General features: G+C 40.1%; 1 protein-coding gene across 1 annotated transcript in view; it reads right to left on the reverse strand.

The window, feature by feature from the left end:
• Positions 1–921: 921 nt before the first annotated feature.
• GABA-B-R3 (gamma-aminobutyric acid type B receptor subunit 3) overlaps positions 922–27,587 on the reverse strand; it is a 46,676-nt gene continuing 20,010 nt past the window's right edge. Inside the window, exons 6-16 of the mRNA XM_028306210.1 lie at positions 26,934–27,110; positions 23,005–23,256; positions 18,678–18,738; positions 15,644–15,878; positions 14,008–14,143; positions 9,391–9,479; positions 8,904–9,093; positions 8,229–8,547; positions 5,288–5,507; positions 3,622–4,426; positions 922–1,842 (exon numbers count right to left, since the gene is read on the reverse strand). Of these exons, the coding sequence (XP_028162011.1) occupies positions 922–1,842; positions 3,622–4,426; positions 5,288–5,507; positions 8,229–8,547; positions 8,904–9,093; positions 9,391–9,479; positions 14,008–14,143; positions 15,644–15,878; positions 18,678–18,738; positions 23,005–23,256; positions 26,934–27,110 (3,405 nt within the window). The remainder of the gene's footprint in view (positions 1,843–3,621; positions 4,427–5,287; positions 5,508–8,228; positions 8,548–8,903; positions 9,094–9,390; positions 9,480–14,007; positions 14,144–15,643; positions 15,879–18,677; positions 18,739–23,004; positions 23,257–26,933; positions 27,111–27,587) is intronic.

Below are 27,587 nucleotides of genomic sequence, written 5' to 3' on the forward strand. Positions count from 1 at the left end.
CAAATATAAAATATGAACACTTCTCTAGGACCACTCTTAGACTCAAGGGTAAGACTAGAATATAATTCGTTCTAAAAATAAAGTGCCAGATTTATTTCTAATAGGCACTAAAATAAAATTGTAATATTAGTTATAGCTAACATTTTACATAATTATTGCTTATTTATTAATTAAGAATCTACATTTTTTTTGTAAGGTGGTAGTTTGAAGACTAGGAAAGTCACATATAAAAATGACCGCATCGAGGTACTTCATTATCCGGGAAAAAACATTATTATACTTTAAATAATTTGGCCTTAAGTTTTTGATTTCACATAGATATAGGTACTTCATTGGCACTCTTTTTTAATTAAAGGCGATGTATGTTTTTGTACATTAATACAGTTGATATCTGGGTAATAATTTAGTGTCATAGAATTATCATGAAATGTGTTTATACATACACATATATTTAAGTTATTTAATGTAGGTAATATAAAGATTTTTCTATTACTATGAAGTCAAATCTTTTTAATACATCAAGACGTTTAATCTATTCTACTCTTTGGTGTTAAAGTTCCTTTTTTGGCATCACATATTTACATATTATTATAATAATTATCCTTACATTTGCTACACACTTTGATATTAGGAAGTTACATATTCACACAAAAATATCTATTTTACACCAACCAGTAACTCTACTCTAAGGCAAAATATATTCAAGTATCCACACAAAGAGGGCTGTTGTTGACACACTAATATATTATTATCGAAAAAGCTCCACAAAAATGATAATGGGAACAAAACGAGTCTTTTCAGAAATTAAATATACAGCCCTCGTGTTTTAAGAATCGTCAATTTCATAAAAAACCATACACGAATGTTAAAAAGGATTACAATCAATGGCAGTTGAAATTGCTTATTAAGACCAAAATAAAACTAATTCTGAGACGAAGGTCCAGGTCTGGCGTCTTCTGTCGACTTCCATTTGCTTTCCAGAATAGATTTATCTTTTGCCTCTTGATTGACTGTCATATTCTGGTGACTGTACCGCCGCTGCTCGTCGCATATCCTCCCTGATATATTGAACACACTGTCAGCACTGGTTTTTCTTCTAGTGTCGAGGGTAGTCAAACTGGTAGCTGTAGGAGAAATCCTGTGAGGGAATCTCGGAGAACCTTTGAATCTCTCGCAAGAGTTTTGGTGGGACATCGGCTTTTTGTGTGTAGTTGGCAACACGAAGTTCACTTTTGTCTCTGGCTCTGCCACGTATTTATTGGTAGTCGATGATATGCTTTTTCGAGCCTCTCCCGGCTGATATGAGCATGAAGGTTCGTCGTCTGTTATCCTTATTATGGGTCCGCTCTTTGCGTAAGATTCCCTTCGTAATCTCAACTCAGGGTGGGGAACATGCAGCGTGTTGCATGATAAAACCATGGAGTGTTTTCTGTTCCCTGGCATGAGACCAGCTATCATTCCTACGTGCATCTTCAGAGCAGCTGCTATGCTTTGTCCAGTTGGATCAGCTATGGACATAGTAGATGCTTTTCTACTGCTCGGTCTACTGCCGAAGAAGCTTTTTAGTCTACTAAGAAGACCGGTGTGTTCTTCTCGCTTGTTGAGGCAGAGATTGTAAAGGTCGATAGCTGGTTGAGACTTCCTGTGGTATAGTTTTGGTTGCGAGCTGAAGCTGACGGAGTTTCGGCCGCGGCAGGCTTCGGCGGATGGCCAGCTCGCTCGGGGTATGACAGGGGGTAGAACTGAGAGGAGAAGCATGGGAAGACCTCCGCTGACACTTGGCGTTCTCCTGTCGGGATCTGACCGGCATCTGCCTTCTTCTTCTACAGTGTTCAGTTCCGTCTGAAAAGAAAAAAACAATACAAATAAATCTGTGCTGCTGTAGGTAGGTACTTAGTTGTCATATCTTATGCCCATGCTGCACTGGACTCGTATGTTTCTGAGAGGAAGCAAATCTGCCCAAAATATAACGGGTATAAACGTATTCTCCACATCACGAAGACCATTTTTTTCTTCGGGACTATGAGAAACGTATGGTTATGGAGATATTGAAGGTCAGTCACAACATTTTTTCAGTTTTTACANTAACACTGACATAACCCTTGCTATAGCACGCTGTGCAACTTTGAGCTTCTTTGAGAGCCAACGTTTTGGACCTATAATAGGGTAACACACACTGATGGTAGACTCTCGTCTAGTACTTTACTTTAGGCACTTTAGTTTGGACGAAAAGATGTCTAGTTTTCCGGATACTGCCCAGTCGAGGTAGATTCGTCGATTGACCTCTTTCTCGAAGTTGGACCTACCTAGCTAAATCTTTTGTCCAAGGTAGACATCCTACTTGTCAACAATCTCAAGAATTGAGATCCCAACCGAAGTTGGGTAGGGTGCAACATGGACATTCGACATAAGCTCATTTTTTCCATGTTCATCCAAAGGCCCAGTTGGGATACTCGATGAAGGTCTTTAATATTGTGACGAGGTCTTCCAAAGATTATGCCATGACCATTATATTATGGTCGGCATACCTAAGGTGAGTGTTGTACTCGTCGTTGATATTTATGCCGAATCCTTTCATTCCAGGAGTTGGACAGGTGAACAGTTTTGGAAATAGGTATAAAATCTTCCAGCCTTACGCCTCGCTGTAGTGGAATCGCGCTCGTGCTCTGCTTCTGTATTCGGGCCGGATTGGTGCGTTTATGTAGAAGTACTTCAGTACCTCGATGTAACGAGAGTCGATACGGCCGCGGTGCAGGGAGAGATTGCAGCACTGCCCAAATCTCGATCAAATCGAAGGCCTTCTCATAGTCCACGAACTCCAAGCATAGTGGCAAGTTATACTCTTCGATCTTCTGCATAACCTGCCGCAGTATATGGATGTGGTTTAACTATCCTTGATTTTTGTTAATTTTTTTTTATACCTATTGTCTTTATTTATAAATTAATTAATAATGAAACCTAATAAACAATGTTTTTTATTTATTTCCTCCAACTTTCATCATCATCCGACGGGTACTCATGGCAGAAGTTCCGTAGAATAATGACTAAAAGTGACATACGTCATATATTTGATTAAGAAAAATCGCAGAACAACGACGGTTTATCACATACATCCGCAAATTGTCCATAAAACACTGACGCATGTGATTTTTACAAAAAACTAAGTATTTTTGGAGATGGACACATAGTTAATATAAAATAACAACTTTATGTTTAAAACATCCCCAAATTTGAAACCGATCAGCCAAGTAGTTTTTTTTGTAGACACAAAAAACCGGTTCCAAAACTTCAAAACGCTCTCCTGGAAACTTAACATTTTGCAGATACGTCGTTGTTCGACGACGCCGACGATATGCAAGTGCCCACATAAAGAGGGCTGTTGACACACTAATATATCGAAAAAGCTCCACAAAAAAGATAATGGAAACAAAACAAGTCTTTTCAGAAATTAAATATACACAGCCTTCCTGTTTTAAGATTCGTAATAATCCACACACGAATGTTAAAAAAGATAACAATCAATGGCAGTTGAAATTGCTTATTAAGACCAAATTAAAACTAATTCTCAGACGAAGGTCCAGGTCTGGCGTCTTCTGTAGACTTCCACTTACTCTCCAGAACCGACTTATCCTTAGCCTCTTGGTTGACTGTCATATTCTGGTGACTGTACCGCCGCTGCTCGTCGCATATCCTCCCTGATATATTGAACACACTGTCAGCACTGGTTTTTCTTCTAGTGTCGAGGGTAGTCAAACTGGTAGCTGTTGGAGAAATCCTGTGAGGGAATCTCGGAGAACCCTTGAATCTCTCGCAAGAGTTTTGATGTGACATCGGCCTTTTGTGGGTAGTTGGCAACACGAAGTTCACTTTTGTCTCTGGCTCTGCCACGTATTTATTGGTTGTAGATGATATGCTTTTTCGAGCCTCTCCCGGCTGATATGAGCATGACGGTTCGTCGTCTGTTATCCTTATGATGGGTCCGCTCTTTGCGTAAGATTCCCTACGTAATCTCAACTCAGGGTGGGGAACATGCAGCGTGTTGCATGATAAAACCATGGAGTGTTTTCTGTTCCCTGGCATGAGACCAGCTATCATTCCCACGTGCATCTTCAGAGCAGCTGCTATGCTTTGTCCAGTTGGATCAGCTATGGACATAGTAGATGCTTTTCTGCTGCTCGGTCTACTGCCGAAGAAGCTTTTCAGTCTGCTGAGAAGACCTGTGTGTTCTTCTCGCTTGTTTAGGCACAGATTGTATAGGTCGATAGCTGGTTGAGACTTCCTGTGGTATAGTTTTGGTTGCGAGCTGAAGCTGACGGAGTTTCGGCCGCGGCAGGCTTCGGCGGAAGGCCAGCTCGCTCGGGGTATGACAGGGGGTAGAACTGAGAGGAGAAGCATGGGTAGACCTCCGCTCACACTGGGCGTTCTCCTGTCTGGATCTGACCGGCATCTGCCTTCTTCTTCTACAGTGTTTAGTTCCGTCTGCAAAAAAAACAAGAATACAAATTAATAAAGCTGTACTGTACAGTTAACTATACCACAAATCTGCTCATATAATGGGTGTAAAAAGCCCTATCCCGAAGCCGAAGGCAACATATTCTCCATTATGGTGAGGATCATATTTTGCTACGTTACTATACCTGGGAAACTTATGGTTATGGAGAATATTGAAGGTCAGTCACAATATTTTTTCAAAGTTTTTTACAATATCAATTTCAATTCGTTATAATATCACTCGTTGATAGATTTGCTTGTACTAAAAATGTTAAAAATACGTAAAATAGTAGTTGAAAATAAGGAATAATAATAAAGCGCTATCGATATGCACGATGTTCGGTAGGTAGGCGCGTATTACTTGATTGCGATTGGTCAGTCTCGCCGCGTCGGCCGGCGGCGGTGTCATTCTTTCATCTCTGCCGCCACGCGCCAGTGACGCGCGCGCCGCTCCGCGCTCCGGTTCGGTTTCGTCGGTTATCAAATGTGCTATTCAAATTGCGCGATTTTTATTGTTTTCTCGTGCGTTCTCAAGTATTGGTGTGTAAACGTGTGATAGTGATAGTGAGTGTTACAAGATGCCTAACCATAAGTTTAGTGCTCCTAAGTAGGTACGTAAACATGGTTCTGCTGCGTAGCTTGCTAATCCGTCGGGTTATATCAGCGCTTTAGTTCGTTTACGGATCTCATTTCTGATTCGATCTCGTAAGAACACCGGTACGTTTGCATGATTTATAAAACGAAAAATAACTTTATAACAGTACTTAAAACAACTCTACTACTTACTCGTTTGTGCAGAGCGATTGAAGCACTGGAACTGCTGGTAGACTCGAGTGGTTCTGCTAAAAGCCTCTCCAGTCTTCCAATCTCCTTGTCGAGGGCAGCCACCTCCCGCTTGTAAACTTTGTTCTGTATTTCTATCCTAAAGTGTAGCTCTTGTGTTTCGTCTGTCACGAATCTTCTAGTCTTACATTCTAGTCTCAGGCCTAAACTTTGGATAACGGGGTCGTCTTCACCTGGAACATTTGAGATAATGGGTTAAAAAGTAATCCAATACTTTTTCGCGCATAAGTTAATTTATCTTAGCTAAATGTTGTTCTTTTTTTTATCCACAACGAGGAAGCTCTTGGCCTGTATCTCACCTGATGGTAAGTGACGATCAGGCCGAAGGTGGAAGCGAGCTTCACCCGGAATCCTCAACCACGGAGGAACTGGCTATCTTACCTCTTACTGCCGGAACACAATAATGCTGTTAACATTGTTGTTATGGCGACAGACTTAGGTAAGATGGTGGTAGCTAGCCAGACGGACTTAGAACAAGCCCTACCACCAACCAAACCGAACAGAAAAACCTGTCCCCACTGGGAATCGAACCCGGGACCTCTGCGTCTGAAGCAGGTGGTCTTACCACTAGACCACAGAGGCGGTTAAAACAATCAAGTTCATTATAACAGCCGAGGTCAGAACCCTGGTGTTAGACTTCATGAGCCCCATAGGTTTAAGTCATAGCTCAACTATGCTCAACATGTCTTCCGAAGCACGAAACCATTTTACTTTCAAACAATAAGTTTGGAAACAAAAGAAAAAACTGGGAAGAATGAAACAATTTTATTGTATGTGTTTAAGTCCTATTCCAAGTAGCATTACTGCAATTTAAGTTTACAACCCGATTGAGCTAACTGCGCACCTCGCTGGAATGCCAATCTTTCTCGCACTCACCCGCACATGTCCCCGCATTCGCCCCATCCGTACCAGTGAGTCGATGCTACGTCACGGCAGGCCTGGCTCACTCCGCGCGGTACATCCGATAATTACCTACAGCGAAGCGCCCCGCCGGCGGGTATTATAACAGTCGAGTGTCACGCGCGCGCCCGTCAGGACGCTGGCGTGCGTTGTAGTACTAATTCTATGATCGAAGTATTATTTAAAAATAGACATAAGAGAGAAAGAAATATTATTGTGCGGCGTTTGGGTGTTTAAATTCGAAAAGAAATCTACCGGATTTATCTTTTTTTTTCGCTTCCCAAAGATGCTGAAAGGTATGTTGGCCATATAGGTAATCAATAATTCTTAGGATAGTATAGGAACCTAACCTACTATGACTACTGCTCAGAATGCGTTCGTACGTTTCAGCCAAATGACGTCCACTGCTGGACAAAGGCCTCTCCCAAGGTTTTCCATAATGAATGCATACTTACCTACATACGTACAAATAAGTAGATTAATTATTTTTTCACTAGACAGCAACCCTAACAGCGTAAGAAGAGTTCAGAGGCACGCGATAGAAAGAGACAAAACTTGTAGGTGAATAAAATTGTAGGTACGTAGTGCTGTGCGAGCTGAATTTCACTGTATCGCGTCGCAGCAAGACTCGCATTTATTTAAATCGTCTTGCGGAGTAATCCTTCTGTACCTGTACTATTACTTATTCTGTGTCTAAGTCCACCATCTAGGAACACATTTTTTTTTTAACAAGTGGGTAATCTCAGAATGTACCTACTCGTGTCGACGGATGCGATTAAGAATATTCTTAATATCAACGTCTCTGCGCCGACGTGTATAATTATTTGTTATGTATAATTAATTATGTTTACTCGCATGGTTATGANTAATTACTATAAGAGCTAATTGAAAGCCTAATATAGGCATTATTTTTGATAAACATAATGCGGTACGCAGATCGCCATAATTAAAAAGTAAATGCGTGATAGTAGTTAATAATAACGTATAATAATAAAAAGGTTTTCATACATAAGCATTTTGTGAAACCAGTTTCGAGCCAGTATCGATATCTATCGATACTTTAAATCGCTAGGGGCAAGGAAAATGGAGTCGATAAGATTATCGACTCCATTTTATCTTTCTAATCTCTAATTGCTTTTTTCAAAGTGTGCGTCACGTCACGCGGCCATTGATTGGCCATAAGGCACGCCTTCTGGCCAATCACAGCACTTTTAGACCGGTTGCACATGTTGTCGTAGACTCTCAGTCGCTTTGTTTTTACACAGTTGAATGTGTGTGTGGGAGCTGTGGTGGGGGAAATGTGGGGACACTGGTTCTCGTTGTAGTTACGCGCGACTTCATATCTATTCTCTTTCTATGATCTGAGGTTTAAGTCATAGCTCAACAGGATAGGATAGTTAATATCCTCAACTTAACATGTCTTCCGATTCCGAAGCACGACACCAGTTTACTTTCAAACAATAAGTTTGGAAACAAAAGAAGAAACTGGGAAGAATAATACAATTATTTTGTACTAGCTTTCCGCCCGCGGCTTCGCCCGCGTGGAATTTTGTCTGTCACAGAAAAACTTTATCGCGCGCGTCCCTGTTTCAAAAACCGGGATAAAAACTATCCTATGTTCTTTCCCGGGACTCAAACTATCTCTATGCCAAATTTCATCAAAATCGGTTGCGAGGTTTAAGCGTGAAAGCGTAACAGACAGACAGACAGACAGACAGAGTTACTTTCGCATTTATAATATTAGTTGGGATGTGTCTAAGTCCCATCTGGGCATATCCAAGTGGCAGCACTGCAATTTAAGTTTACAACCCGAATGAGCTAACTGCGCACCTAGGTGGAATGCCAACCATCCTCACACTCACCCGCACATGTCCCCGCATTCGCCCCGTCCGTACCAGTGAGTCGATGCTACGTCACGGCTGCCAGGTGCGCAGTAAATAACTATCGGGTTGTAGTAGGTAGTTTATAACTAAGGGAAGTAGTTAGGTACTCACTTTTAGTCCTAATAGCAATAATTTTAGGCAAGAACAGCAAACATAGCGTGGAAGTCGTCGTGATCAGAATCAAGCTTGTAATTGTGATGTACGCTAACGTAGCCCTCTCTGATATGATCGTTCCAATGACCACGACGCTTGTACTGGTGATGACCACAGAGTAAACGCTGATGCCAATGTACTTGGAGTCGTTTAGAGCAGATATCTTGACGTTCCTGGTCTCCCATGCCATGTAGACCCCGACTATGAGGAGTAGACCCTTGTAGGCGTATAGAGCGCAAAGCCAGCCGGTAGTGTTTTGGGACTTGCAGATTTCTATCTGAAAGACAAAAGATACTTTGGTTATTTTTTCAGAAAATTCAGGTGCCTTGTTTTGTTGTCTAAATTGATGACTTTTCTGGTTGTTTTCGATAAACGTGGCCAGCTCATCTTCATTCCACATCCGTTAACATGGTAGGGGGTGAAAATCACACAGACGTTGGCCTTGAACGATATTGGCAGTAGGCTTTTTGGAAAGATGTCCAGGATTGGAGACACACTATGCTTACAGAAAAGTTGGTTCTTGATTGGTATATTGAATCTCGACCTAAATAGCGTGTGACCCCATAACGCATTTCCCTTGGCCTTGGCACGTCGTTTGGTTTACGTAGAGGTATTATTTATAATTATAATGACCTGTGGCTGGTAAACGACGCTCCTATCCGTGGCGCTGATCTCTATGGTGAGGTTCTTGAGGTGCCGCTCCATGGGGTCCAGCATGGCCCATAGGGTCACGATCATGCCATCGATGACTAGTAGCGCGCAGACCAGGGATATTAGCGGTGTGTCTTGAAGGAGCTTAGTCTTGCACACTCCGCTGCGGTTGCTGGAATAAGCAAAAAAAGATAAGCCAAATATTCTTAGAGCGCTTTCATGTATAGGCGTTTTTGTCGCGCGACTGTAGCGCTTCTAAGTCGCGCTGCAGTAGCGCGACTCGTATCCATACGTATTTATGTAGCGCTGCAGCTGCGACAAAAATGCCCATGTGTGAAAGCGCTCTTAATTTTGTACTTGGCTCCCATTTTCATGTTTTTGTCACATAAATCTAATTGAAATTTTATTAGTTACATTTTTCTTTATACATTTAATACCTATTATTAATTACTACTATAACACATCTTACCTGATGAAAATTCTATGAACTCGGTACGTCTTCGCAAACATAGATCCAAAAGCGAGCGAGAAACCCGCTGACAAGATGTACACTCTGCCCTAGAAAAAAGTAAAATTTTCATTAACCTTATTAGTTTAGGGCAGTGTTTTTCAACCTTTTTCATGACGCGAACCCCCTAGCATAAAAAAAATTTTTGCGACCCCCCGACCGTTCACTTTTTTTTCATGCCTTTTACAAAGATGTTGTAGGGACCGAATTCTTCAATCTATACAACATATATGTATTTGCATAATTAGATTTCGGATAAATCTAGCTTTTAAACTTCTCTGGCTTTTTTACTGAGGTAGTTTTTACGACTTCTCGCGACCCCCCTATAGAGGCTACGCGACCCCCAAGGGGGGCGCGACTCACAGGTTGAAAAACACTGGTTTAGGGTGTTCAATATAAAATCAATGCCATAATTATGTTTGTTATCATCAACGGCTAAACCAGTATTTATACTATGGAGTTCAGTGTGCTTACCATGAGTTTACGTTACGTGTGCTCGCTAGCGACTGCGTAAAAAAATGACATTAATTGTATGACATATTGTGCAGCGCCCCTAGCGGCTACTTTCAAGAAACAAAATCTCCATAGAAATTTTTGACGTTTTCGCTAGCGAGCACACCTAACGTAAACTCATGGTAGACATACTGATATCTATCTATCTATCTATAGCAGCCTTTAGGGGATGACTATGACTATGACTATTCGCCTTCGAAGATAGGCCTCCAGGGTCTTTCTGGCCCAGCGATCCTGGTTCATCTGTGCAATGTGCCCTGCCCATCTCCATTTACGGCTCTCAATGTCTTCCACCACGTCGCTGACCCCCATATTTTCTCTGATCCACTCGTTCCTTTTGTGATCTGTTCTGATATATGTATTTTAAGTTAAATATTTTAAAAGCGCTTTTTAAAGCTACTTAATTGCAAACAATATTTACGAGTTTATTTTATGTCCCTTAAAAGGAAATAAGTATATCCTATCAGCCTATTTCCCATTGTCGCAAAAGCAAATCTTATAAGAACGAAAGTTTTATGAGGAAGGCGATTCTTAATTTAGGTTTACGACCGTTCTTGAACGTGGGAAGGGCAAGAATTTTTGGTGAACACACATTGTATGTTTGTTTGAAATTCTAATTACTTGATTCACATTAATCGCTTTTTTGCGGGACACTGCACACGAGAAGCTATTAAAACACGTATAATAAACGGGATCCTTCAAAAAACGGGATGTCTTCGAGGGAACAAGCCCTAATACAAATTTATTTATTTATGGTTTCATTTCCTCCATCTGGAGAGTAAGTAGTTAGGTAAAGTACGGCCAACGAGAAGCGATACCAAATGTAAGCAAACCCAATGTCATTGTCATTTGGAATCGTAGGGGTGGGTTGCACCACCTATCTTTAACGGCAACTATGACGATAACCGGTGCTTTTTGTATGGAATTTGACAGATTTTTGACGTTTGTCAAAGTTAAAGTAAGATGGTGCAACCCAGCCTAAGGGTTTGACTTTGACATATTTTGGCGGGAGGACGAGGCAGGAGGAGAAAGCTGTTCCACAAAACTTAGCTAAACTCTGCTTTAAAATAAAATTCAATTTAATGAAGCCGACTGTCCGTAGTTATTTGAGCGAGTTAGCTTAAGTTAAAGCTAGCTCATTCTACATTCCGTGTGTCCACATCAGACGGAATAAAAAACTAGATCCTAGAAAATAACCGGGTAACTAAGTCTGTGAAATTTTAACACATTTTGGATTAAAATGTACTCGTATTCATCTATCTTACCTACTTAACACTACAGTACACGCGCCCCTTTTTTTACACCAATACACGCGTGGCCTACTCTGGTAAGCCAATTTAAAATCACTGTAAATGAGTTTGTAAGCAATTTATGAATAAAATTACTATGTAAATGATAAAAGTGTTTATCAAAGTTCTTTTATAATCAAAATTTCTTTATATAACTATTTGGGATAAAACATTATAAACAGATTAAAAATTTGTCAATTTTTGGACCAAAATTGCACTCTGAGATCCATATTAGCAAAAACAAAATTACTGAAAAAATATGATTTGTTTTTAATCTGTCATAGTATTTAACAGTTTCTACTGCCTGGAACACGGGGTAAACCCATTTTTTGCAAGGTTTCCATATTTTTTTTGCTGAGTGATTTCGGGCTTTTGAGTAGACCCGCAGTTTTGATGGCCAATTTTAGAAAAGTGCGCAGACGCTAGCGACCCAAGCTTTACTGGCTTATTGACAATTTAGAAAACGAGGCTTTCCTGGAATGCCAGCTCTCTGGCGCGAGTTTTTAAAAAGTTATAGCGTAAAATGTTACCCTGGTCTACTCTAGCAGGCCGCGCGTGCACTCTAGTGTCTATCTTATATGTATAGTGTTGTTTGAACACGCTAATCTCAGGAACTACTGGTCCGATTTGAAAAAAATCTTTTAGTGTTTTAGATAGCCCATTTATCGAGAAAGGCTATAAGCTATAATGTGATCACAATAAGTGACTATTCCACGCGGACGAAGTCGCGGGCAAAGCTAGTGACGAAGTCGTGGGCAGAAGCACAAAATAAACACTGGCATCTAAGTCTCTTGTAATAAGTGCGAGTTTGCAACTAACTTGTGGTGAACTTTAGTGGGTACTTTGTTGAAAGACCTCGTTAGTTTTCTTATTTCGATTCCCATAAACTTTCCACCGTAAAATATGTTCCGTACCTACTCATTTTAATGCTCTTTCAAGAGCTTTTTGATACGACGTGGATCGTAACTTTGTAACCGATGTTACTGGAGACTTGACACACGAACATTTAAAAAAAAATCATTATTAAAAAAAAAAGATCCGAAACTTCTTTTTTTTGTTAAAAAATCTGCATTGACCTATGCTATTAAGACAGCATAGAGTCATCTGTATGATTCATGAATGGATTGTTGGACCGATTGACTAAGTTTCATAACATAACACCTACACAATAGGTTTTATCCCCTATTCCAGCACAATTATTTTTTTGTAACACGGTAGCCTGCTTTTTTAGGAGGCTAAATTTAAGGCCTTCTCAGGTTCAGCCAGGATTGCGCGATTTTAACATTAGATTATATTAAAATAACAAAGTTTACTCACAGTGCACATAGCAGAGAAGGGCACGTATGAAGGCAGGGTAGCGTTGTCGAGTCCCAGTAGGGCCACAGCAGTGTACACCAGCACACAGCCGATCAGGGTCATGTTGTTCAGGCGAGGCGAAGACAGCTTTATGGACCTGATAGAAAAAAATATCATTGTTTAATCGAGATCCGAGGAACGCGGGTTCGAATCCCACCACCGCTAGACTATTGTGATGAGACCACTCGTAACACAAGCATATTTAGCTTACCATGAGGGGCTAACGGGAGTACGGGACTTTAAAAAAAGTCTATGTCAGTGGAGTCTTCCAGGGACTTGGCCCACATTTAGCTTTGTCCCCGGGCCAAGTCGTCAGATTGAATTTTTAATAGCTATTTCTTCTTTATGCAACTTTTAACTTGACCCGTGGACCAAGCTCAAAGACTGTCAGTGCTAGACTTTGTTTTTTTTTTGCTTTGTAATTGCTGTTTTGTGATCTAACAAAATCCAGTTATCTGGAGGGCCTCAGTCCATCGAGCAAGGGCTGTACCAATTTACGAAACCTACATTTTAGCAAATTTAGCGAAAAAATTTTGCTTTCTTACTCCACAAAACTATAGTTGAAGAAGATAGAGTAGGTTTATTCTTTTTGCACCATGGCTTATTTTTTTATTTGTCGCAGTTAGTAAGAGTTACAGAAATCTACCTTCTATACCGTTATTTTTTGTGTTTTTGTGTTTGCCAGTATTCACAAACGATGCTTGCTTAAGTGAATCAGGTTCGTGTGTCACCCTGTACGTCCACCCGCACTGGGAGACCTCATAGGTAATGTTTGTGAATACGGGCGTTATTGTCTTTGTTCTAGTTTAGCTATAATATTCTAATTAATAAATTACTTATTCTTTCTCCAAACCTGCGGCATTTGAGTCCATTATGCGTAACCCTTGTCATATCTTATAACAATATCAGATAATGTTGCTTATTCAAAGCCTTGCCCAGATCCCTTTGTGGCTCGCTTTATTTTTCTCAATTTTAGTATACTGTAATAATGATCTTACTTTTAACCGGGAATTTTGGTACAAAAGCGGATTATAGTGGAGCCCGCATCATCCAANTTAACAGCAATTAGTTTTATTTCCATTTAAATTAAGTACTTTTTTTATGAAATCAACATTATATCAAATATTTGAAACAATTGAAATGTGATGTCACGAAACTTAGGACCCCTCCCACCCCTTGTCACACCATGTCACACTTTGTCAACCCCCTCCCCCCCTCTTTACGTGTGACGTACTTTATGGATGACCCCTATAGAGTCATATGTAGGTATTGTATCTGTATGACTGGACTGTGGACTGATTGACTAAGTTTCATCCCCTATTCCACTTGAACTTTTGTGACAAACCTTAGCCATGATTGCGCGTTTTTTGGCATTAGGGTACAATAAAGAAAAACATTGTTACAAACTAAGTTTACTCACAGTGCACATAGCAGAGAAGGGCACGTATGAAGGCAGGGTAGCGTTGTCGAGTCCCAGCAGGGCCACAGCAGTGTACACCAGCACACAGCCGATCAGGGTCATGTTGTTCAGGCGAGGCGAAGACAGCTTTATGGACCTGATAGAAAATATATTTTTACAGTCTATCCTATACAGTTCTTGAATATGAAAGTTCATATAGGTCACGCTACAAAAGTTGAGGCGAACACATACTCACGCTGATGTAATATTTGAATACCTACAGAAGAAACAAATTAGTCAGAATACGCAAGACGTCATCAGCGCGACAAGGGGACAAATAAGATATAAAACTTTTCTTGTGTTGATCGCTTCAACTCTTGCTGCGTGACCTACACCTGCGTAGAAGATGGACATACTCAAGCTAAAAATCTCAATTCAGAGACCGGGCCACATCACTTCACTGCTAGACATATTTTGTCTTCAGTTTTGTCTCTAGTCGCTTTTTCCATCTAGCAAGTTCCAGTTATTTGGAGGGCCTTAGTCCTTCGCGCAAGGGGTGTACCAATTTACGAAATCTACATTTTAGCAAATCTAGCAAAAATGTTTGTTATCTTACTCTCCTAAACTATAGTTGAAGAAGATAGAGTAGGTTTATTCTTTTTGCACCAATTTTTTTCACAGCTGGTGCAACAAATTACCTACCTAGGTATTAACTACATTCAAACTTTCATAACTGATAGTTATAGAAATCTACCTTCTGTTGCCGTTATTTTTCCTGTTTAAGTTACTGTTACTTAGGTACCTACTTATTCCAACTTTAATAAATTACTTCTTTCGTTCTCCAAACCTGCGCTATTTGAGTCCATTGTGCGTAACCCTTGTCATATCTTATAACAATATCAGATAATGTTGCTTATTCAAAGCCTTGCCCAGATCCCTTTGTGGCTCGCTTTATTTTTCTCAATTTTAGTATACTGTAATAATAATCTTACTTTTAACCGGGAATTTTGGTACAAAAGCGGATTATAGTGGAGCCCGCATCAATCCGCATCATCCAACCAGATCTGAGATAATGAGACTAATTTTAGATGATAAAGGTAATATAATAGTGTTTTCGTAATAGTGGGAAGACGAGAAATATCCCCTTAATAAAGGAGAAAAATAATCAGAGTTTTAGCTGACTAAAATTGGGACAAGAGAAAATTGTCCTAAACAAACAAAAGACAGTAAAGAAAATAGGCAAAGAACTTAGCCGAGGCTTTCAGTTAAAATACTTTCTCTACAGTTTTTACTTGTGCGTTTACTACAACAATCCTACACATAATTAAATAACAATATTATACAGGATATTTCGTGTAAGGTGTCAAGCCGATAGGTGATAGGTGAGGTAGAGAAAAGTCAACCCCAAAAAAGATAACATTAGACTACTAGGTCATGAATTTTTAAAAAGCTACAAAATTAACGATAACTTCTAAATCGTAGAACATAAATGGGGGTGAAATCGATAGGTCTGGTCCTCACCTATCACTTGCCTTCGGCTTGATAGCTTACACTAAACATCCTGTAGTTACGTAAAAAAGTTGAGTGTAAACAATCGCTATCGATTTGTTTCGTTATTTATCATTTCGTTAAACCAGAACTGATACTAATTACTTACCTTCGCTTGCTATAATGTAAATTGAAGACTAAAAACGCCAGTGCCAAAGCCACGCCAGCAGCCGCCAGTGTGGCCACTGCCAATCTCGCCGGTGCCNCTGGCGCCCACACGGAGTCGACTCTGAGAACCAGGACCCTTTTGGCCGCGGGGATGCCACCGGCCCATTGCGGTCGTGCACAGTCACTGCAGGTTAGCTCTCGGCCGTTGGTGTAGAGAGCTACTGTTTTTGGTCGGCCTCCTGAAAAGAGGAACTCGTTGACAATTTTGTAGATTCTACAAGTGACATCAACGTGAGTTTTTCTTACAAACTAAAGAGAAGCAGCCTTTTGCCAGATCATAAACAGATCTTAATGACTGGTGATGTCCAATCTCCTTTAAAATGAAGAGTTTTAGTTCCAGCAACATTGTCTAGTACCTAAGCTCATAGGTTAATGGTGGTACCAGCAGTACCAGCAAGTTCGAAGTCTTGGACACACAGATAGCGATGAAGGAGTGGTCAATTTATAGGGAAGTGCCAATACAGTACCTAAGATCTACGATGATTTATTTTTAATTGCATAGCTTTGGCTTGTACTTTCTATAAAAACTTAAATTCTGAATCAACAAAGCAGGAAAAAGTCTCATCATCATTTTATTTATAGGACGTCCACTGCTGAATATTGGCCTCCCCCAATGCTTTCCATGTTGCCCGTTAGTAGCGGCCTGCGTCCAGCGCCTTTCTGCTACCTTTACGATGTCGAAAGATGACGATGGAAAAATAAAATTGTCTAGNCCGGTGCCCACACGGAGTCGACTCTGAGAACCAGGACCCTTTTGGCCGCGGGGATGCCACCGGCCCATTGCGGTCGTGCACAGTCACTGCAGGTTAGCTCTCGGCCGTTGGTGTAGAGGGCTACTGTTTTTGGACGGCCTCCTGAAAAGAGGAACACATTGACAATTTTGTAGAATCTACAATCTAATCCAGTGTTTCTTAACCTTTAAGTCACGAGGGACCATTTTACCAAATTTCTGTCTTTTGAGGGACCACTTTTTTTTCAAAATCCTATGCAAGGGGAGGTCGATTTCTCGCCCACTGTGCGCCATTTGCGTTGTGTTGACTCTACTCATCACGTCACGTCACTTATTTATGTCTTCGTGGACCACTTGGAATACCTCCAGGGACCACCAGTGGTCCGCGGACCACCGGTTAAGAACCACTGATCTAATATAAGTGACGTCAACTTGGTTTTTTCTTACCAACTAAGCCTAGGCGCAGACCACCGACTTTAAGTTAGCCGATAGTTGGGCCCGATTCTAATTTGTATGAAGAATCGACCGTTACCAAATCGGTGTAATGTGCGCACTTTCATACTACGTGCCCACACTGATGAACAACCCGACCCAACTATCTAAAGAGAAGCCTAGGCTAAAGAGAAGCGGCGTTTTGCCAGATCATAAACAATATCTTAATCACTGGTGTTAGAGTTTTAGTACCAGCTACATGGGTACCAGCAAGTTCGAAGTCTTTGACACACAAATAGCGGTCAATTTATAGGGAAGTGCCAAAATAGCACCTAATACCTACTCGTACAGTCAGCGTCAAATAGTTCGTCGTCAAATCGTTCGTGACACCCAAAGTAGCCAAAAAGTTGACTAGGCACACAACCATATTCCAATTGTAAAAAAGACGTGTTGCGAGTTTTTTGGTTACTCTGGGTGTCACGAACTATTTGACGCTGACTATACTACTATGATGATCTCGTGCCTAGCTTTGGCTTTTAATTTCTATAAAAACTTAAATTCGGAATCAACACAGCAGGAAAAATTATTATCATCATCATCATCATCATCTCGGCCATAGGACGTCCACTGCTGAACATAGGCCTCCCGCAACGCTTTCCATGTTGCCCGGTTGGTAGCGGCCTGCGCCCAGCGCCTTCCTGCTACCTTTACGATGTCGAACGATGACGATGGAAAAATACTAAAGAAAGAAAATTACATATTGCCCGCCCACATGGCGCCGAACGAAAATAATCGTATTATTGCGAGCGTTCATTAAAAAAATGATGAGAATTTGAGATGATCGCTCGGCTTGGCAAATACACTAAGCCAAATTAGTCCAGACGAATTTACCCGGCGCTCCGAGAAACCAATCCTCATTATTATACGGAGCACTCGCGAAAGGTTAATAAAATACATACCTAATTGAGGGAAATACAGTAATCTTTTTATTAATGGTGATCAGCGTCTCTAGACAATGTTGTTATCTTTAACTAATATTATTAATGTAGATTCGAATTTGTGATCGTTTCATTCACGTCCCTTATTTCAATAAAGAAGACGTATAAATACCCAAGTTTTCATTAAACGATGTTCTATGGTCCTTTCTCTACGGCGCCATACACCATTCTCATAAGTGGCTGGCATCATTTTATGTGATTGTCAAAATATCTAGATGTTCTTTTGCAATAAAAGTTTACTTTTAATGTCTTATATGCTGCCGACTGTACCTACCTAGATAGACTGAGGCATTGAGCACCTATTGTAAATTTAAAGACAAAATTGTACCATTTTTATGAATGGCTTCATAAGTGCCAAAATACTAGTCAAAATTGAATAAAATATTTTTGATTTGATTTGATTAAAATAACCAGATTACTGCATTCACCTCAATTGTAAGTAAAACAGCAAGCTTCGATTTTAATTATGAGGCATTCCAAAATGGTGGTTTCATCAAAAAATGTCTCTGACAGCCGTATTACCAAGCTCTGGTACACAAAAAAGATGCATAAAACGAGGATTCTTATTAAAATGCTAATCCGATTCGTATTACTAAATCCGTCTCAAAACAAGGGATGTAGGACTTAAGGCTGTATCTCTGTATTGTATTGTCGGTTTCTTTTCTAGAGGTATTATAATGAGAAATTTTTCGTAAGTAGGAGATTAGCTACAAAGACAGGATAAAAATAAAGCACCAGCTTTATTGCTCGTACTAAGTAATGTGAAAAGTCTCAAGTAAACAACCGATATTAAAACCTAGTTTAGGCTTATTTACCTTGAATTTGGTAGAATGCAGAAGTTCCAATTCTGTCAGCTCCATTGAACGACACTGGACCCTGAAAAAAGCTTCGTACATAAATCACAGTTTTCAGTAAAATCACCTGAACTTTTCACGAGAGTAAACTCATTTGCTAAACGAATTGAACTCGGATTTTGTACATAAAAATTGGATGTCGTGATTGGGCGCCATGACACGAGTGTAATCACTAGTTGAAATAAGATTAGAGCCTTTTCCAACGTTTTGCATAAAATCAGCTTGAAATCTACCTATGAGTTGACAAGTTAGTTGCAAAATGACTTACATCCTCTTTCGGATAGAGTTCAATTTACTGAACATTTGCAATTCCACGGCGCTGATAGGTATTTCGTATTCAATTGCTCTGTAATTCACCATTGGACTTTAACTGCATATTAAAATGTTTCCAGCGGCTTTTCATTAAGCGACAGGGTTTTTGTCAGCGAGGACTATCAATTTTGTCCAGGTGATTTTAATGTAAAGCTAGTGTGATTCGAACATTAATCTATCCGTAGAATTATACATTTCCAGATTTGGATTGCGTATAAAGCCAATTTGTAGCGCTAAAATTAGCAGATCTGCTAAATTGACTAATGAAGAGGAAGACAAATAATACGAGTTAATTAGAATATCAGCTTTAGTTTACAAGTAGCACGTGTAGTTTTTTATATCCATTAATTTCTATAATCGTTCGTGTGTTTTATCCAAATGGACATCCACTGGACAAAGGCCTCCCTCAAGGATTTCCACAATATTCTTAAGTAATATCTCTAAATCTGAAAAGATTACTTACCGACACGCCTAAAAAACTTAAATTGGCCAACTGGTTCAGGAACTCCTCAGCCATGTCTTTGCGGTCGTAATCAAAATGGCCGAGTCCCAGTTTGCCTCGCCTGGTGCTGTTCCCTTCCTCCTGGTTTCTCCAGAGGTTTTCAGCCTTGCTCAGGGCTAGGGCTATGGCCCAGACAGCGTCGTATGTTTGAGGGGCGTAGGAGGAGACTGACACTCCGGCGTGCTCCATTTCTCGGCTGAACATCTCGTTGGTCTGGAAAAATAGGTATTCTTAGGCCCAGAACAGACGGTGAAACGCAACTGCAACGAAACTGCAACTTTCTGATGATTCTGATGAATGAAACTGAAAGTTTCAAACTGGTCGCGTCATGTGTGGTCTCTCAACGGACGCTATAGCAGAAACTTAGATGCAACTCAAAAGTAACTAGCAGTTGCAGTTTCGTTGCAGTTGCGTTTCACCGTCTGTTCTGGGCCTTAGACGCTATTGATCATACAGATACAGATCGGTCATTAACTTTTAGTAGTTATCTTCTAGGTGAGGGAGTAATAACTGAGATCACAACCCTGGCCCTTAGAGGGTCATAACAAAGAGTTCATGACTTTTTTTCTGACAATCTGGTTGACTGGTTAGGTTTGCACCAAGACGAAGAAATAAAGAACATTTGATTTGATTTAGTAACAACCTGCAAACTCCTAAAAAAATGGACAAAAAATCAGAAAAAGTTCAAAGTTAAAGTTTTTTTTACATTATGATGTGTTGTCTCACCTGGGAATTGAACCCAAAAGTTTCAAATCGAGGCCGATTTGTTTCTTAGCTGCACCACGAAGATAATGCTCAAAGCAGAGGTTTTTGGAAATATAAACCGTAAGTAAAGCAAAATGATATCAAAAGTGGAGTCTGCTTTAAATCTAAAAACATTTAAATGAGTCAAAAATCGTTATTGATTTCATGTGGGTCGTATAAAAATATAACTTATCAAAACATCATGGTACGGAATGGAAGAACATCAATAAACTTTAGATCAATACAAACCCTATTAAGAATTTATAAGGCAGTGTTCTAGGTATTGCCGATATTTATTTCCCGTAACACTTTTGAATAAAAGATAGAGGATATTTGTCATGGACTGGGAGTGAATTTTCGAACGTGAAATTTCGTTACGTTATATTGGTACCTACACGATCGTTTTTATGGAACTAAAACTTTTCAAGCCCCGCGATATAATAATATAAATCAATTGTTTGCGGTATTAAGCGAACTTGGGGTTTGATGGTCGTGTTGTCAAACAACGCTCAAATTTTTGATAAGTAATAATTTTTATCCTGTGATTTTATTTAAGATCTATTGCCCGTTTTCACCATCAATCCCTAATTTTTAAGTGACCTCTATGATAACACAGAACAGGAATTTTGTTTTCATAGGTGTCACTTAAAAAATACGGAATTATGGTGAAAACGGGCATAAACGTTATGTTATTTAACTGATACGTACTCACTTACTTAAGTGACAGTGGGAAGAAATAGATTAATGAGGACATGAGTCCATGACCTATGAGTCCGACTCAAACTTGACTGGTTTTTTACTCCAGAGAACAACCACAGAACAACTATAAGCATTCCGTATTTACACAGAGTGCGGTTTTGCGCTGAATCATTGTCATTAATTAATTTACCTTGTTCTGCCTTTTTCTCTGGAGCGCCGCCATTGTTTTAGCCTAATATTAATACCAATTACTACCCAAATAGGGTTAGACAACTTTGTTGGGTCTACAATGGATTGAGAGTGAAGCGAACGATTTTCAGGATATTTAAATTTAAGCCTTTTGTTAAAAGCTTAGGGTTTTGAGTTAAAATGTTCGGATAGTGATAATGAATGATCCATCAACTCTCATTAGCAATTAAATTGAATATGAAATATTAATGTTAAACGCAGTTGTTTCAAACATAACGATACGTAAGCAACATACAGGGTGTTTGGCGGAAGGTTAGACAAACTTCGTGGGTGTATAGGTAAGGTCATTTTAAGAATACACGTTCGCTCATTTGACTCTAAGTGAGCTACTTTTTTTTAATTGATATTTTTGTTTTTGTTTAATTTTTTGCCAAACACCCTGTATAATGGTTCCATTATACAACGGTTAAAGCAGTCGTTCAGCCAACGAAAGGTCCTGTATTCAAGTCCCTAGTGAGTACCCAAGTAATTTTTTCCCAAGTGAAACATAATTTAAAAATAGAATGACAGTGCATTTGGATATGAATCCAACTCTGCTTAATATGAGTTTGAGTAGCTATTTTAGTTCTGTCAAAGATTTCAACTGCCAAAAATGAATTAAACTGTACACAACATTCCCATTATCCAGGCTGTTCCTATTTTGATCCTACTTTGTTGTTGGAGGACCCAGTATAGTCAGCCAGGTATGATTGGCGTGGAGTATGTGATTCTAACGGGGGCAACACGTCAGTAGGGAGTCTAACAAAGTAATGTTCTTATTCGCTTCGTTTGTGAGGTCCAATATTATGGGGGAGACGAATTTAGTAAGGGCAGTCTTTGTAGAAGGCAGAACATCAATGTTATTATCCGTCGCTTACGATGCTCAGGCTCTGGAACTCTCTGCCTGAAGAGACCAGGCAAGCGACTAGTAAGTTTTCTTTTAAAAAATCTGTCCATAATCACTTCCTCAAAATGATCTCATCTTCATGAATTGTAATTTCAGTTTAACTCAATCATCTATTTTATGTATGTATTTATTTATTATATATTTTATATATTATTTATGTATGTAGCATATTTGTTTTTGTTTTTCTTTCCTGCACTAGAAGTACCGCCAAACAAATTTCTTTTCTGCTCAACCCAAAGGTAAACTGGTCGAGAATGCTTTAGTGCATTAAGTTCGCCTTATGTTCAAATTTATTTTGGCATAAAAGTTTAAATAAATAAATAAATAAAATGCTTGTTTATGGTGTCTTACGAGGGCTCCACTTTGTAGAGATGATCCCATTTTCATCAGTCCTAATATCCTATTTTACCTACTCGAATGCTGTATGCGCCGTCATGGTGATGACGCTCTCGAGTGTTGTAAATAGTGGTGTCGTTCTTACCAGCCCAGAGAATGAGGTCCTATCGCCCACGATGCCTCTATGCACCGTCACCGTTACAAGCCCCACGAGGGCGCGAGTTCGGAAAGTGATCATATGATCCTATACTCACTGTTCATGCTATTATTATCTTTGGCAAAAAAGAAAAAAAAAAGAGATGTCTGTGGTAGCTCTTTAATCTATGCTTGTCGCCATTAAACATTCATTGAAATACAGTCCTTTTTTATTTGCTCTAATTCAAAATTCTAATAATAACACACTTAGGCGTTATCACATTNACGTGTAGTTTTTTATATCCATTAATTTCTATAATCGTTCGTGTGTTTTATCCAAATGGACATCCACTGGACAAAGGCCTCCCCCAAGGATTTCCACAATATTCTTAAGTAATATCTCTAAATCTGAAAAGATTACTTACCGACACGCCTAAAAAACTCAAATTGGCCAACTGGTTCAGGAACTCTTCAGCCATGTCTTTGCGGTCGTAATCAAAATGGCCGAGTCCCAGTTTGCCTCGCCTGGTGCTGTTGCCTTCCTCCTGGTTCCGCCAGAGGTTTTCAGCCTTGCTCAGGGCTAGGGCTATGGCCCAGACAGCGTCGTATGTTTGAGGGGCGTAGGAGGAGACTGACACTCCGGCGTGCTCCATTTCTCGGCTGAACATCTCGTTGGTCTGGAAAGATAGGTAATCTTAGACGCTATTAATCAACCAGCTCTGATATTTTAGGCAGTCATCTTCTTATCGTGTAGTTGCACTACCTAACAACTAATATCACATCATTCACAACCGTGGTGTGGCCCATTAAGGGCCCTAGAAAGACTTGAAGATTTTTTAGGATAATCAAGTTGGCTGGTTGAGGTTGCACCAACATGAAGCAATAAAGAACATTTGATTTGATGTGGGAATAGCCTGCAAAGTTCTAAATAAAAAAAGAAAAAAAAAACAAAGTTTTTTTTACATTATGATTTGTGTTGTTCCACCTGGGAATCGAACCCAAAAGTTTCAAATCCGATTTTTGAATCCGATTACTCTTAGCTAGCGATGGACTACGGAGGTGATGCTTAAGGCAGAGGTTTTTTGAAATAAACCCTAAGTAAAGCAAAAAGTTATTTAAAAACTTTAAAATAAGTCAAAAATCGTTAATAATAAATTCCGTGTGGGTCGTACCTGTAAAAATACAACTTTTCAAAACATCCTGGTACGGATTGGAAGAACATCAATAAACTTTAGATCAATACAAACCCTATTAAGAATTTATAAGGCAGTGTTCTAGGTATTGCCGATATTTATTTTCCGTAAGTGAATTACACTTTTGAATAAAAGATAGAGGATATTTGTCATGGACTGGTAGTGAATTTTCGAACGTGAATTTTCGTTACGTTATATTGGTACCTTTAGATCGTTTTTATGGAACTAAAACCTTCAAGCCCCGCGATAATAATATACAATTGTTATGCGATATTAAGCGAACTTGGGGTTTTTTTTTTTTGTTAGTGAGTGTTATTGAGATACACATGCAATGGTAGCTAGTGGAGTACTCCAATTGCAGTGCAGTGATTTAGTTTGTGAATTATGATGATTGTAATTTGTTAGTTCCTTAAGTTTGGTTAAATTCTTTTAGGTGATCGACTATATGGGTAATGTAGGCTTTGAAGCTTTTTGCTGTGTCTTCTTTTCTAATTATGTCTGGTAGATTATATGGGTTGATATTTAGCAGGCGGGATGTCATTTCATGGTTATATCGGGCTGAAGAAAATCTAGGGCACTGTGTTAAGAGGTGTTTCCAAGTTTGTGGAGTCTGGTCATCGCAGGGACAGCGGTCATCTGCGACGATATGGAAACGATGTAGGTATTCCTTATGATAACCGTGGTTGGTTAAGACCTGGGTGGTGGCAAAGTCCGGTCGGACGATCTTTATAAACTCCTGCAAGGTGTTGTATGTTGGCAGGAGGGATCTTGTATGGACGCAGGTGTTCGGGTCCATATACAAAGTTTTGGCCGATTCTTTACATTTTTGCCTGTTTTGATGTTTAACGAGGCTGATGGGGACTTTTTGGAAGTCTGGTGTTCTGCGCATTCTTGCAGCAGCCTTAGCTGCCAAGTCTGCTTCTTCGTTGCCATCGAATCCAGCGTGGGCCTTAATCCACGCGAATTCGATGGTATAGCCAGATGATCGGGCTTGGTGTAACAGTTTATGTATACTGACGGCAAACCAGTTGTAGCTACTGCCGTTTCGCAGCTCTGTGAGGCCAGACTTGCTGTCGGAGAGGATGAGTACATCCGTGAGGTGGTGGTCGATGATATATTTACAAGCCATTTGCACGGCAAGCATTTCCGCTTGAAATACCGAACAGTCGTCATGAAGCTTGAGCTTCTTGATGACTGATGGCTGAGTGTTAGCGGAATCCTTAACGACAAAGGCAGCTCCAACTCGATCGTCAATTTTACTTCCGTCCGTGAATATAAGCCAGGTGTGATTGGCGCCCGCCTGAGTAAGCTCGGATATGGAGGTAATTTCCTCGAACCGTATGCCAATTCTCTCAGACGGGTGGAGTAATTTANCGAGGTGGTGGTCGATGATATGTTTGATGGTCGTGTTGTCAAACAACGCTCAAAATTTTGATAAGGTCGATATTTTTACTTAATTTTTTTCCTGTGATTTTGTTTAGGATCTGATGCCCGTTTTCACCATCAATCCCTAAATTTTAAGTGACCTCTATGGTAACACAGATCAGGAATTTTGTTTTTATAGGTGTCATTTAAAATTATAGAATGATGGTGAAAACGGCCATAAACGTTATGTTATTTAAGTGATACATACCCACTTACTTAGGTGACAGTGGAAGGACATAGATTAATGAGGACACGAGTCCACGACCTATGAGTCCGACTCACACTTGACCGGTTTTTTACTTCTCAGGAGAACTATCTATAGCATTCCGTATTTACACAGAGTGCGGTTTTGCGCTGAATCATTGTCATTAATTAATTTACCTTGTTTCTACCTTTTTCTTTGGAGCCGGCCGCCATTGTTTTAGCCCAATATTAATACCAATTACTACCCAAATAGGGTTAGACAACTTTGTTGGGTCTACAATGGATTGAGAGTGAAGCGAACGATTTTCAGGATATTTAAATTTTAAACCTTTTGTTTAAAGCTGGGGGTTTTGAGTTAAAATGTTCGGATAGTGATAATGAATGATCCATCAACTCTCATTAGCAATTAAATTGAATATGAAATATTAATGTTAAACGCAGTTGTTTCAAACATAACGATACGTAAGCAACATACAGGGTGTTTGGCGGAAGGTTAGACAAACTTCGTGGGTGTATAGGTAAGGTTCTTTTTAAGAATACACGTTCGCTCATTTGACTCTAAGTGAGCTACTTTTTTTTAATTGATATTTTTGTTTTTGTTTAATTTTTTGCCAAACATCCTGTATAATGGTTCCATTATACAACGGTTAAAGCAGTCGTTCAGCCAACGAAAGGTCCTGTATTCAAGTCCCAAGTGAGTACCCAAGTAATTTTTTCCCAAGTGAAACATAATTTAAAAATAGAATGACAGTGCATTTGGATATGAATCCAACTCTGCTTAATATGAGTTTGAGTAGCTATTTTAGTTCTGTCAAAGATTTCAACTGCCAAAAATGAATTAAACTGTACACAACATTCCCATTATCCAGGCTGTTTCTATTTTGATCCTACTTTGTTGCTGGAGGACCCAGTATAGTCGGCCAGGTATGATTAGCGTGGAGTACCTACCTACGTGATTGTAACGGAGGCAACATGTCAGTAGGGATTCTGTCAAAGTAATGTTCTTATTCGCTTCGTTTGTGAGGTCCAATATTATGGGGGTGACGCATTTAGTAAGGGCAGTCTTTGTAGAAGGCAGAACATCAATGTTATTATCCGTCGCTTACGATGCTTGTTTATGGTGTCTCACGACGGCTCTGCTTTGTAGAGATGATCCCATTTTCATCAATCCATAAATTAATATCATATTTGGCTTACTGGAATGCTGTAAGAAATTACATAATTCTTACCAGACTGTAGAAGGAAGTCCCATCGCCCATAATCCGGCGGTGTGCGGTGACAGTGATGAGACCTATTTCGTGCGTACTTCAACCACGCGAGTAACCATCGTTAATATTTTTTCTTTTCATATTGAAAGTGGATTTCTGTGAAAAAATGCTCACCAGCCCAGATAATGACGATCCGTCGCCTACCATCTCTCGATGTGTCGTCACACTCACACGCCCCTCAAAGGCGCGTGGTCTCAGATGCTCTTTGTAATGAACCCATCAAATGAGTCTTTCAAGTGCTCTAAGGAATGATCGTATTCTTACCAAACCGGAGAAGCTAGTCCCATCGCCCACAATCCCTCTATGCGCCGTCACAGTGACGAGCCCTTCTAAGGCGCGAGCAAGCTGCGCCCGCGCACAGGGCGCTGCGCCCCGTATTCGCGGCGGCGCGCCCGCCACCAGCCACGCGTATTCCGCGCCGAACATGCCCAGCTTGAACGCCTGCGGGCTCGCATACATACAACGCTTTATTCTTACAGTGTAGCGACATACCAGGGGGAAAGTTAAATTGTCATTGGACCCGCAACGAAATTAATCAGAAGAACATAGGAGGAGTTCGAAGTTAGGTTCGACTTCCCTCCGTTGCAAAGCGGATGACAGATGATAAACAAAGGTTTGTTAACCTTTATGAAAAGATATGCACCACGGACAATAAACATTAATTAACTTTCCCCCGTGACAAACTTGACCTACACTGGTTGGGTTTTTATTGGCGGTCAAGCTGCAGATCCTGGCTACACAGGAGTTGCAGTGGTGGGAAAGAGAGGTGGGAATAGTCCCGTTAGCGACATACCAGCTTCTCTAGACCAGTGTTTCTCAAATTTTCGGCTCCACGAACACTTGTTAAAATTTCAAGGTGAGAGCGAACGCCTTAACTAGATAAATTCCCCCTCCCCCCTAAAGAAAATAATAAAATTG

This window comes from Ostrinia furnacalis, unplaced genomic scaffold, assembly GCF_004193835.3.
Source record: "Ostrinia furnacalis isolate ACB-3 unplaced genomic scaffold, ASM419383v2 OfSCF1909, whole genome shotgun sequence".
Classification (NCBI taxonomy): Eukaryota; Metazoa; Arthropoda; class Insecta; order Lepidoptera; family Crambidae; genus Ostrinia; species Ostrinia furnacalis.